Below are 13540 nucleotides of genomic sequence, written 5' to 3'. Positions count from 1 at the left end.
CCCCCGTCCTCGCTCCTGCTGCCCTCTGGGGCTGAGGTCAGGAGGTCGTCAGCGGAACTGGGAAATCTTTTTTGCAATGAGCAGCTTTTTGGTTAAAGATTTATTCTGGGCTTTCATCTGCAACAGTTACTTTGTACATGTGGTTGTTCCAGGTTGGATTTGGGGCATGCAGGGATGGCCCCAGAACCTCGCTTTATGAAGCTTAGTGGCAGATATGCTGAAGTATCGTGATGGTGTGTCTTTGGGGTGGTGGGAGTTTGGGTAATTTTTTTACTCCTCTTTTTTTTTTTTTTTGTTTTAGGGTTTTTTGTTTGTTTGTTTATATATCACTGTGTCATAGTTGTGGCTGTTGTAACAAAATACCGTCAACTGGATGGCTTAAACAAACATTTGTTTCTCTCAGTTTTGAAAACTGGAAAGCCCAAGATCATGGTGCTGGTTGACTGGGTGTCTGGTGAGGGCCTATTTCCTGGATTACAGAGGGACACCTTCTTGCTGTGTCCTCAAAGGGTGGATAGAGAGAGCGGTGGCCTCTTATAAGGACACTGATTGCATCATGTGGGGTTCTACCCTCATGACCTCACTAAACCTAAGCACCTCCCAGAGGCCCCCTCCGAATACATCACCTTGGGGGATTATGGCTTCTGCATAGAGCCTTAGGGGTAGGGGATATATTCCATGCATGTCGCCATGACTATGACTAATAAAAGCAGCTGGATCTTGCAGTCAGGCAGACCCAGGTCTGAATCCTAGCATTGCCATGTGGTAGTGGTGTGACTTCAGGTACATTAGGTATCCTATGCACGGTTTTTCCACATGAAATTTGGGGTGTCAGTATCAGTGTTGGCCTCCCAGGGCTGGGGTCCTTAGATGAAACCACATGTGTGAGTTCCCAGTGGGCACTCGGCAAAGGGTTCCTCTCCTTTGATCCTTGCTTTCCCTTACAGCCGAATGCTTTGAGTGGGGAGTGCTGAATGAATGAATGACCGGACTCCCGTGCTGGTTTCCTTCCAGTGATCTGCAGAATGCAGCCGCGGGTTCCTTCACCTCTGCCTTTGTGGCCCTGGTGCTCTGTCCCACTGAGCTAGTCAAGTGCCGGCTGCAGACCATGTATGAGATGGAGTCGTCAGGGAAGATCGCCAGAAGCCACAAGTAAGTGCTGTTCGGGCACAAACGCTGGGTCTCTCATTGCCTTGGTGCATTGAGTATATGTAAGTTTTATATTCTACTAAAACTCAGTGGCAGAGAAAGAGATTTATCTACTCCAAAATACTGTGTTTTTAGAACTCTTTCCCCTACCAGTCAGAGGGGGACTTCCTAAATGAACTTTCAGAGGGCTGGACCCACTCCTGCTCCCACAACGGACCACTGTCTGCAGAAGTTTCTCACCTGGGACGTGGAGAGGCCGAGAGCTCCTCTCACTCTTGGCTCATTGAGTGCATGAGGCAGCGTCCCCGGCTGTGTTGGAGGCACTCAGCAGACAGCTTTGAAACCGTGTCTGAGAGCTGAGCCTTCAGAAATGCCAACTTGGGTTCCAAGATGAATATTTGGTGCCCGTTCCCAGGTTTCACGTGAGTGGATCAGCCCAGATTCCAGGGTCACTCTCTTACCTATCCCCCCCCACCCTTCTCGTGTACCCACAGAGAGCCTTCTGAACACTCCTCAGAGCTCTTCGGAGCTACTCTGCAGCCATCAGAATGCTCTCCCCTCAGTCCTGCAAACAGATTCTAGTTACATGAGTATGTGTCATACACAGTGTGACTTGTTGTCTTTATTAATCTCAACATTTGCTTATTTATCTTGACATCTGGCTGACTAAAGCTCTTTGTCACTGTGGTTGACTCAGTGTGTAAATCTGACCGGAAAAATCAGAGTAATTGACCATTTACACAAGTAGTCTCCTCCCAGGGTGGGTGGGGATTCTGATTGAGTTCTATATCCTGCACCCTGGGGATTCTTTACAACCAGTTTGAAGCTACTATTTCTAGCCTAGAGGTCCAAAAGCATAAGTCTTTGAAACTTTTTATTGAAATCTGCTGTACACCCAGAAATCATAAGTGGGGGTTCTCATAGTCACTAAACAAACACTTTCATAACCAATGCCCAGATTCAGAGGTAGAACAGGAACAGAACCCAGAAAGTTGCTCTCATGTCCTTAGGAGTAGTTTAAGGTATTTTTTTTTTCATTTAAATTTTTTTATTAAATTCAGTTTAGTTAACATATAATGTATTATTAGTTCCAGGGTAGGATTTACTGATTCATCACTTAAATACAACACCCAGTGCTCGTTACATCAAGCATCCTCCTTAATGCCCGTCACCAATTACCCCACCCCCCCACCTCTCCTCCAACAACCTTCAGTTGGTTTCCTAAGGGTTTTTTTTTCTTAAGATGTTATTTATTTATTTGACAGACAGAATAAGTAGGCAGCAAGGCAGGCAGAGACAGAGAGGGGCTCGATCCCAGGACCCTGGGATCATGACCTGAGCCGAAGGCAGAGGCTTTAACCCACTGAGCCACTCAGGCACCCCTTCCTAAGGTAGTTTTAAGGAAAGTAATTGTTGGCTCCCTAAACTTAAGCGAATGGACACCTTGCACAAAGGTAAGTATCGGTTGACAATATTTTAGGTGTGGCTATATACTCCTGGCCTACACAGGGTATATGGTACCTTGGGGTTAAGACTTGGTTCAGAAAGCATGTCAGTCACGTTGAGTTGGATCACTGTGTTACATTCCCATTATAGAATGCGAGCTGAGTTGTAGGGAGGACCTAGATAATGAGTAATGCCTGATGAAGCCTTCTGAAATGCTTTCGATCACTGGGGGGTTTGATTCTTCACTGGTCCAAGCAAGGTCACATGCTGAGAGCACTGTGAAGAGCAAGGGGTTTCCTAATACACACCAAAGATGTGGTTTCTGCTGCTGTTTTCCTGACAGATAAGGCCTGCCATGGTGCACACCGTCAGGAAGAGGGGTCTAGACAGAAAGGATCCTGCATTACTGCTGCTCCAGGGCTCTGATCAGCCTGAAAGAGAAGTTCATGCCTACTTACTTTCTAAGAACTAAATCCTCAGTGCTTCTTGCCCTGTAGAGTTTCTAAGAATTTCCGTTATCTTGCCTTTAAGTAACATCTACTCCCTTACTCCTTCACTGCACTAACACAAAGCGAAAAGGCCATAAGCACTTGAACAGATTCCTTCTATACCCACCCGTTCAAAAAAAAGGTAGAGGAGAGTAGGCACAGAAGGAGGTAGAGGAGTGAGCGAATACGAGGGCATTTTATTCTTGCTGAGCTGTACAGCTCCTTATTGTAATTTCTCTTATTCATTGTTGGACAGAAGTGGGTATTGGCTCTTTTAAATCTTGGATAATATCCAAAATGTATGAATGCAGTTTTTTTTTCAATGAACAAAAAGTGAATTTGTTTATTGAGGGCAAGAGGATGCAAGCAATATAAAAATCAGAGCTTGTCTGGCTTTCCCTGACTTTTCTTTCTCCACCTGTCAAATGGGGGTTGGATTTTATTTGTATGTGTTCTGAGGGTCCCGATCTGCTCCTGGAATCCTTTATACAGGGGGAAGCTGTGGGGCAGATTCCTGAAGACCACCTCCCCTGACCACCCTTGGGGAGAACAGTCATCAGGCAGGAGTGTTGGCTTGGTAGCACCTACTTCTTTTCCCTTGTTTCTTGTGTACCATAAAATAGACCTTGCCTGCGATGGTGAGCCTTGCAACTAGCAAAAAGCAGCTCTAGGAACCTGCCCTGCCATGGTGGCACTGGTCCAGGTCCTTCATTGTTTTGTCCACACTCAGAGGAGGTCTTTCAATTTTCCAGAAGTCCAGAGTACTGCTTCTCCAGGAGTGTTCTCAGGGCTTCCTTTGCTGAGTGGCACACTTGGAAAATGTGAACATGGTTCCATTTGAGACGGGTTTCTGGCATGGTCTGCTGAAGTCTTGGCCGGAGGCACGGTGGCCAGACACAGCTCTCTATGAATACACACTTTAATGATATTTCCTAGCTGTTGGAAAGTTCAAGTGAGAACCGCTGTCCTAAAATAAAAGGATCTGTGCTTCTCTGAGATTTCCTCCCTGCAGAAGCCTCATTGTCAGAATTTGGGTCCCTGGGTTTCTAGAATCAGCCATTCCCTGCCTGCTCAGGGTTGAGCCAGGCCTGCCACTGGATGGAAGTGCCAGCCTCATCCCCAGCCCCCCATTTCCCCGGCCCTAAGCACAGTTCCCTGTCTCCCTGCAGCACAGTCTGGTCCGTGGTGAAGAGCGTCCTCAGGAAGGACGGCCGCTTGGGCTTCTACCACAGCCTCTCCAGCACCTTACCCGAGAGGTGCCTGGCTATTTCCTCTTCTTTGGCGGCTGCGAGCTGAGCAGGTCGTTTTATGCATCAGGGAGATCGAAGGATGAGCTAGGTAAGCATTTGGCTGGGCTGGGCCGGGCCGCGCCCCACAGTGGCCTGCTTGTTGCAGAGGCTGTGGGGGTCTGCTAGGCATGGAGGTTTCTGGAGGCTTGGAAAGGACCTTGGCACCTTCCTCTGGGTGTACTCATGTCCTTGCCACGGGGGTGAAGCTGTGCATCCCAGACTTCGTTACTGGAGTAACATTTTAGGGGAGAATATAGAAATTACTTTCCTGTGGGAAATCACCTATAAAGCATTTTGCAATAAGCATAAAACTTGGTAACAAATCTTGAGTGTGTTTCCAGAGGACTGAAAAGTGTCATTCTTTCTAGCTTGTCCTGTGGACCTGCTTGATGCAATGACGTCAATGTTGGCTTGCAGGAATGCTTACTTGTTTCTTCTCAAACACATCACTTCAGTGTTTCGGGCTTATTCTGGGGTTAGGCATGCTCCGAGGCTTAACTATCATGTTTAATAAGACAACTTTGGCTTTCATGTTAAAGGAAGAATCAGGGCTGTGGGGCATTAACATAATGAAATACTGCAGACTGAGAGGGTTGGAAAAAACGTGACCTGTGTTTCAGTGGCCACTGTTCTCATTCCCATGGGGTGGGGGGCGGGTTGCCATGTTGCTCGGGGCCTGCTGGTTCTGTGTGGGCCAGTCCTTCGGAGGGCAGGCCAGGAGGGCCACAGCGCCACAGTGACCAGCACTGATATGGTCCTGTGATGAGGGGCAGTTCCAGAGTGCCACATGGGACCTTGTGTCCTCTGAGCAGAGAGCCCAAAGGGGGCGCGATCCCTGAGATCAGGACCTGAGCTGAAGGCAGATGCCTTACTGACTGAGCCACAGGTGCCCGAAGTATCAGCATTTTTATTTGCATCTACCTGCACCCACTACCACCTTGACCTCTGGAAATGCTGTCCTTGAGACAAAAATGCTGTTGGCTGCTTTCCTCCTCCAGGCCCTGTCCCTTTGATGTTAAGCGGTGGAGTTGGTGGGATCTGCCTCTGGCTTGCTGTATACCCAGTGGATTGCGTCAAATCCAGAATTCAAGTTCTTTCCATGTCTGGAAAACAGGCAGGATTTATCAGAACCTTTATAAGCATTGTGAAAAATGAAGGTGAGTCTGCTCATTGCAGAAATGGAGTGGGTATGTCTAGACCGGTCATTTCGCTGTAACCCTCGTGGAGGTCGATCACGTGTGTGTGGTTGCTCTCTTCCCCTGCCCCCTGTCCTTCTTCTAGCACCCCTGCCTTAGCTTGCTTCCATTCTCAAGAATGTTTGCTGTCCTTGTTCCTCACTTCTGGGCCAGGATTCTTTGTTCTAAATAGCCCGGAGGGAACTTTAAAACTCCAGATTGTGCCTAAGGGGACAAATGCTTGGAATTCAGCACCCCTTGTTCTATAGAGTATAGATAGTATCAGAAAAGGATCTCTAACAGAACCACTAAAGGATTTAAAAGAACATGCTGGGGCTCCTGGGTGGCTCAGTGGGTTAAAGCCTCTGCCTTCGGCTCAGGTCATGATCCCAGGGTCCTTGGATTGAGCCCCGCATCGGGCTCTCTGCTCCGTGGAGAGCCTGCTTCCTCCTGTCTCTCTGCCTGTCTCTCTGCCTGTCTCTCTGCCTGCCTCTCTGCCTACTTGTCATCTCTGTCTATCAAATAAATAAAACCTTTTAAAAAAAAATAAATAAAAGAACATGCTGCACGTCCGTAATGCTCAGACTTCCTGAAGGTGATTGGCTCTGAATTTTGAGAGTTAACGTAGGAGTATCAAGATTTTCTAGGAGATGTTTGTATAATGCCCGGATCGTGCCTCTGGTGAGCAGAGACCTGTCCTTTCAGCATCCGCTCTACATCTTTCTCCTCAGGATGTGAACTTCTCGGGCTTGATTTTCCGAGAGAGCGGTCACAGGGTGTGGAAACGGTTCAGTTCATACTCCAGAGTTGCATAAAGCCTCATAGTTGCGCAGAGCCCTTACGCCTCCCTCATCCACTTGGATCTTCATAACAGTCTGGGCAGTGCCAGCTGTGGACACAGGACTGTGCTTTTGGCCCGGTGTCTTGCGGTCCTTGTCCTCCCGAGTGACTCTGTGAGGCTGGTGCCCTCCTGTGTTCTGGGGCTGCTTCTCTCTGCCCAGGTGAGGCCTCACGCTGCCCGGTCCATGTACCAGGAGCGAGTCTGGGACTCGTGTGTGGTACCTGAGCATCGCCAAGATTTGCTGGAACACTGGATGCCTGGCCTCGTTGCCGTGAGCCTCCATCCTTCCCGTTCGTCCAGGGACACCTGGACAGAAGCCCTTCCGTCCCTTGTCGGCATTCATTGTGTTGTCTGCATCTGTCGGTGTCAAGCCCTGGGCTCTGCAGCTTTACAGGGTCTCTCTGAGAAGGGGCGTCTCAGTCTTTGATCACTTCTTGTCTTCTAGGAATAACGGCCTTATATTCTGGACTGAAACCCACAATGATCCGAGCGTTCCCTGCCAATGGGGCGCTCTTTCTGGCCTATAAATACAGCAGGAAGCTGATGATGAGCCAGTTCGAAGCCTACTGAAGTGTCCTGGCGAAACGAGGTCCAAGTCTAGGCACGTGACCATGACAGTTCATCTCAGGGTTTCACGGAGTACAAGACCAATGGGGAATTATTTTGGTTTCATAGGCGTTCTGTTTTGGTCTTCCTTTATACTCTAAATCTTAAACTTTGTGAAAAGGGCCTCCATTTTATCCTATTAATTTCTGCCCATAATCGTACTGAAATTGAATTCAGTTGCTGCTCTTGTCCTTGGTGGGACATTTAGGGTGAGCCGCCAGCCCTACACAGGATCTGAAAGGCTAAATATAGTTCTTTCAGGATTTTGCATAAACCTGTGTGTGTCCGTGCAGCTTGGATGGTTACATGTTAGAAGGCATCATTTGGTTCCATGTTTAATTCTCAGATCTCACCAGAAAAACTGAAGTAACCATGTTTCATGAAGATGACTATGAGTGATTCCTTACTCTAGATGTAGGCTTTTAGAACCTTAGTACATGCACTATCCTAAGTAGCTGAAGTTCAGTTTCTCTGTGGTGCTTGACAACTGAACTATCTGTGTAGATTTTGTAGAGGAGAACATATCTGCAAACTGGTGTGCTTCCATGTAAGAGTAAGCCTCTTGGATTTTCCCAAGATGTACTGTTAAAATAGTGCCATTGACTTCCTAGGAGGTGGGATCATCTTGACCGCTGACACATTGTGAGGTGTGGTGAGAGCAGCACGCCCCTCACCTGTGCCAGCTCCCCTTCTCTCCCAAAGAACTCCCCCTCTGCTGGGCCTTGGGTTGAGGGAGGTGCTGAGGGGAGGGGGCCCTGCTGCTGTGCTTTGTGAAGGCCCATGACCGCCAGCAGGCCTGCTTCTTCTGTCTCTGGGTCCTGGCCTGGGTAGGATTGCAGATTATTTCTTTGGACCATCTATGGCCTGCTGATGCACTTTGGCCCATTCACTCACTCACTGCCTCCACTGACCAGAAACCCTTCCCGGGAGCAGAGTGCCAAAGCCAAGAGAAGCCCTTGTTCCCTACTGGTGCCTGAAGGACAGTGCTCGCAGGCAAGGTCCTCTTTTGGATGGAACTGGACAGAACTGAGGGCTTGTCCTCCACAGTGAGTGATGTTGGGGTGACCCCTTTGTTTACATTTATCTCAGGATTGCTAACTGCCATGTTTCTTATTGGGTTGGAGCCTTTTACATTTGGTACTGGCAGTCCGTGGATTTTCAGGATTGTATGTAGGGGGTGACTTTACAAAGCCATGAAACAAGCCAAGTAATTTTATTTAGCTATGCCATACGAATGCACTAACCACCACCACAAAACTCCAGGTCACCTGGTGTAAGAGGGTCCCTTCTCGTCCCCACTTAGGCAAGCCTCATCATACCGTGCTGCCCCAAGACCAGCAAGGGCTCTCTCAGAAACCAGTGTTCTTAAGCAGGCTGACTCTGCTAACATCTGTCCCGTGTGTGTCTGTCCTTGTTGGCACAGTGTCCCCCTCGAGTGAAACCTCTGGTTTCCTGAAGCTTTTTGTTCTCTGCAGAGGCTCTGTGCTAACTCTAGCCCACGCGCCAGAAGCCAGAGGGTCGGGGCAGTGAGCAGCTGCTCTTTCTGTATACTGCAGCTGTGCAAATTGGCCCACCAGCAGCATTCTTCTTCTGCCTGGTTGTGTGGATGGGGTTGATGTAGCAGGAAACTGTTCTATTTTTTTAAAGTAGCTAAATTTCCTATTATGTTTTGGATAATTCTATTCCAGGGTAGTCCAATCTATTAAAAAAAACAACAACAACAACAGTATCATTCTGATGTACCATGATGTAAGATTCTCGAGTTGTTCAAGGAAGTATTTATGTCAGGTTGTAAGGAGGCAAGCCTGTAAATTATCCTTATGTCAGCAAAAGCACAAGAGTGTAGCAACTCAGTGGCCAGGAATTTGGATGCATCTTGGAGGGTTAGGGAAGAGGAACCCTAACTATAATCTTTCAAAAAGCAAGTCTTGAGTATTGGGGTTTTCTTCCTTAGTGCCAGCTAAGTATCTACCACCACCACCACCACCACCCCCATTTACCTAAGTCTGCCACCTGGTCTGCCCCTCTGGCTTACGGCTGCGTGCATGTTCAAGGGAACAGTACAAACTGTTTAGCGGCAACATGTGTTTCTGTAACACGAATTACAGCAAGTAATGTAGTCAGAGCTTTTCCTAAAGAGCCTTTAGATGGGCTGTTGCACTGGTAGCTGAGACCCTTTGAGGGCTATTTGGAGGGAAAAAGAGCACCTGCATCCAGGCATGTTCATAAATAAGGACATTTTATTTATATAATATATAAATATATAAACATATACATAATGACGTTAAGGTACTTAGAATAAAACAACATCCAGCAATGAAGAGAATAGGATTCCCTGTGGACACTGGACTAACCAGTGTTTATAGTGAAAAGATGACCTTCACAGAGTTCCCTACATTTAAATGAAGTTGGCTGGGAGCAGAGTCTGGGTCAGGGGCTGTATTTTAAAATCATCTAGATTTCTCTAGGCAGACATTTCCTTTGACTTCATTGTGATGTTACAAAGAGAAAGAATCTACTGTAACGTCTGCTTATGTTTACCCAGATTCTCTTGTCCTCCAAGGACTGCCTGTGTAATTGAAGCTTGTATCACAAGCTCAGCGGGGACTGTTTATAGGAACGGTCCTATGGGCTCAAGCCTCGTACTGGTGCCAGTCGGAGGTTTGTTAAATAGCTTAGAAATGACCTCTCTAATCTGACATTACACATGTGAAAGCAGGGACTACTTACCCAAAAATACATAATAAACCTCACGCAAAATTGTGAGGAGTCATTTTAAATGTTATTTTGATATGAAAGTTCTTTTAAACTCTTAACTTTGGCACACAGTCCCCAGGAACAGTAGTTCTCTCAACTCTGGCATACCTCCTTCAGGAAAGAAAAAGGACCACTAACCTTTTATAATGTATATACTTAAGGTGTCAAAAATGTGTATGTAAATGTACTATAAGTATACATGCAAGGAAGGAGGGTTAGGAGACCTAAATGTGTGGCAGGGATGGTGGGGAACAGGATCCTTCTCCCCACTTATTCAAAATGCAGCTCTACTGCGAAGTTCTCACGGTAGATATGCCAGGTTTTTTTTTTATGTGGATTATCCAGTTGGTTCCGTGGAAGGTACAGCCTAGGAAAGAAGAAACATGTTTCAAGCACAGAAGGCCAACCAGGGTTAGTCTTAGTCCCTCTCCTGTGCCTCAGTTGGCACATACAAGTGGAAGGGCTTGGTAACATCTGGGATGGCCAATGTTGAGGCAGTCAGTAAGGCTGTTTGTAATTCCTGAAATGCTCCTTCTGCCTCAGCTGTCCACTCTACCATAGTGAGTCCTCCCTTAGCCAGTTCACAGAGAGGTCGCACCATCTCCGCGCACCGCGGTATCCACAGCTTGCAGCAGCCCAGCGTCCCAAGGAACTCCCTCATGGAGACCGAAGCCTAAATAAGTGGCGTGGCTCTGACAGAGCTGTGTTTGTATGGCTGACACCCGATACCCTTTTCCCTGCAGAGTCTGCAAGAGAGCTCTTGTCCCCCACAAGCAAGACCCATAGCCCTCAGCGGCTATTTCTACTATTCCCACTAACTCAGTCCTCCTTCAAGTACTAGAGAACTAGAATTCTAGAGAACTTCCAGACTCAGGAACGAATTTCCAGAGAGGGAAGAAGTTTCCCTGGAATAATCTTCAGTTAATTTATAAAAAAAGATTTCCCAGTTTAGTCACTAGAAAGTCATTTCTAAAATAGAGACTATTGATTTTTTTTTTTTAAGCTGTCTTCACGAATGTTTACTGTGTCCTCTAACTTCTGCTCTAGATCCAGGTGTGTGTCAGTCACCTTTAAACTAGCTAAAGCCTTCCTCGAGGATGCTTTCCTTTCTGGCCTAGAATATGGTAGGTGGTCGGTCATCAGAAGATGAACACACACGGTGGGCCTGCCCTAGTCAGGGTAATTGAGCAGACTCCTGCTACACTTGCAAGGGGAGGGATTTATCACCACACCTAGATCTGATTAGAATACGTCTCCGCTCCTCTGACACAGTCCTATGGCATGGACTTTGAGGTTAAGGCCACAGTGGTTCTCAACACTAACCCTATATTTTACATAATGAAGAATGGGGGACTTGAGGATTTCTTGGTTTCTATAAATTGAGGGCAGGAGTACCATTCTGCCTTACACAGATCTTGGAGATTAAGCCATTTCTATTGGATTATATCAGAGCCATACCTTTTATTTTGTAAAAATGATGTATGGAACCAGAAAAAAAATGGACACTGGTCGTAATACTTGGGTAGGTCCTAAAATTAAAAGAAAAAAAGTTAATTTTCATCATAAAAATGATACTAAAAACTAATTACAAAGAGATTAAAATTTCTCCTTTTCCCTCTTTTCTATATATGTTGAACAATTAGAGCCCTTAGACACACAGCACTTAACCTCTATAACCCTCTGCTCACGACACAAAGGAGCCTTTAAGAAATGGCTTTTTCTTGCCATTCCTATCAAAATTTAAGGAAATGTGTTTTTTTTCAATATAAATTAGACAATAGTCCTCCAACCTAGTTTACATCGTGCTGACCGGAGGCCGATGCCACTTTATGTCCAAAGACCTCATCCATTTCTACAAGCAGCAGCTGCACTGATAATTGACTGTCAGTATTAATGATAAGAATACCCACACATGAGAGAGTTTTCATCTCATGGCCCTTGAAAATCACAAAATTAAGCAACACTGCCCAGGCCAGTACTTCTTGTAGTGGAGCTCCTGCTTCGGACCACTGACTGAGCGAGTGTTCAGACCGGCTTCAGGGATCAAAGGGGAACCTGTCTGGTATGGGAACCACCGAGGTCACTTGCTTCCACACACCTACCATTTCACTACTGAACAGATTTTCCCATAACGGGGAGGTGAAGGAGGGCACAAACTTTAACTTGATCAACACTGTTAGTTGTTGGCAGTTCTGCTTGATGATTTCAATAGGAAAACAAAACCACTGAGGCTTAGAAATTCATGTAAAGAGTAACACTTGTACACTTTGTGACATCTCAGCAGAAGTTACACACTCATGTTCAGAGCAATGACAATGGCAAACATTCTCATTTTTCATAAGGTAAATGTTAGATTAAAAAATACTATTTAAGGGGCACCTGGGTGGCTCAGTGGGTTAAAGCCTCTGCCTTCAGCTCGGGTCATGATCTCAGGGTCCTGGGATGGAGCCCCATATCTGGCTCTCTGCTCAGCAGGGAGCCTGCTTCCCCCCTCCCTCTCTGCCTGCCTCTCTGCCCACTTGTGATCTCTGTCTGTCAAATAAAATTTAAAAAAATACTATTTAACATGAATTATGTATCGGTTCAAAGGAAAGTCAGATCTCCCTCATTTTAAAGTACTTTATAAACTATGGGGAACACTATGTTTTAAAGATATTAAACCAAAGTGTGATCACCACTCTGCAGTAAACATACCTTTGTTTTTTCCTTATTTGAAAATATATGCAAGTTGTATAGAATTTAGAAAACATGAGCAAGGGGCGCCTGAGTGGCTCAGTTGGTTAAGCCTCTGCCTTCGGCTCAGGTCACGATCCCAGGGTCCTGGGATTGAGCCCCACATAGGGCTCTCTGCTCAGCGGGGTGCCTGCTTCCCCCACTCTGTCTACTTGTGATCTCTGTCAAATAAAATCTTTTTTAAAAAATGAGCAAAAATCTCTTATGTTCTTTTTAAAAATTTTGATATAGACCGGCCTTGTTTTTCTCCCCCTCTCTGGCGAGGGGTTGACATCTCCTATCCTGTTCCTTGCCAGGAATTGTAGTAAAGGAAAGCCTAAATCAGAATCACTCAAAAGGCCAGACAAGAATACTGTCATAGGTTGGTTCTGGATGACTCACGGAAGAAGAGAAAAACTGCACTTTGATGTCATCATACAGTGGTGGGCAGTTGGACAGATGGATTGTCACGCTGTCTGTTTCCGCATCATGAAGGATCTGTGAATGATCACATGGAACTCAGAACCATAACCCTAGCTAATGGGTGGATAAATGGTGAAGTTCAGTTTGCTTATCGCAGCTTCCTGGATTTATCAAGTACACTTGGTCTCAGAGTGCAGCCATTACACATATAAATAAATGTGAATCATTGTTTCTATTAAGTTGCAATACTGTTTACATTTTTAAAAGGCCAACATGTTTGGAGGGTATGGTACTGCACTGCTGAAAAGTGAAATACTCCCTTTTCCATCAGAATTTAAATGTCACTGTTGAACGTGTGTCATTTGATTTGCAGATGCTGGGACACACTAAGAAGATCAGTTTTAAACTTGGCATTCACATTCAAAAACATGTGATTGGTTATGTTTATTAAAGAGGCGCTCGCTGATGGTATCATAGGCCTTGTCCATAGCCAACTACTGGATGGAGTGACCAAAGATTGGTCACGTTTCTGGAATGAAGGACTTTGGGGCTATACTGAGTATTTCTTTGTTACTGATTGGCCCTTGCACAATAGTGGTACCCACACTAAGGAGAGTCTGTGGGAAATACCAAAGAAGGTGCAGACTCAGGGGA

At 46.1% G+C, this 13540-nt stretch overlaps 1 protein-coding gene and 1 pseudogene across 2 annotated transcripts in view; one reads left to right on the top strand and one right to left on the bottom strand.

Annotated features, from left to right (window-relative positions):
* LOC309848615 (mitochondrial ornithine transporter 1-like) overlaps positions 1 to 8712 on the top strand; it is a 308432-nt pseudogene extending 299720 nt beyond the window's left edge. The window contains exons 4-7 of the transcript XR_014316577.1: positions 1015 to 1152; positions 4253 to 4421; positions 5371 to 5529; positions 6834 to 8712. The product of XR_014316577.1 is annotated as a mitochondrial ornithine transporter 1-like (transcript). The remainder of the gene's footprint in view (positions 1 to 1014; positions 1153 to 4252; positions 4422 to 5370; positions 5530 to 6833) is intronic.
* A 1042-nt stretch (positions 8713 to 9754) lies between these two features.
* The window catches only part of LOC309849178 (phosphatidylinositol 3,4,5-trisphosphate 3-phosphatase TPTE2-like), a 122017-nt gene continuing 118231 nt past the window's right edge, over positions 9755 to 13540 (bottom strand). The window contains exons 28-30 of the mRNA XM_082701505.1: positions 12866 to 12961; positions 11210 to 11280; positions 9755 to 10118 (exon numbers count right to left, since the gene is read on the bottom strand). Coding sequence (XP_082557631.1) covers positions 10022 to 10118; positions 11210 to 11280; positions 12866 to 12961 — 264 coding nt within the window. The 3' untranslated portion in view covers positions 9755 to 10021. The remainder of the gene's footprint in view (positions 10119 to 11209; positions 11281 to 12865; positions 12962 to 13540) is intronic.

The sequence above is a fragment of the Mustela nivalis genome (assembly GCF_964662115.1).
Source record: "Mustela nivalis genome assembly, chromosome: 15".
NCBI lineage: Eukaryota > Metazoa > Chordata > Mammalia > Carnivora > Mustelidae > Mustela > Mustela nivalis.
Note: the sequence above shows the minus strand (reverse complement) of the source record. Positions and strands in the feature narration are given on the sequence as shown.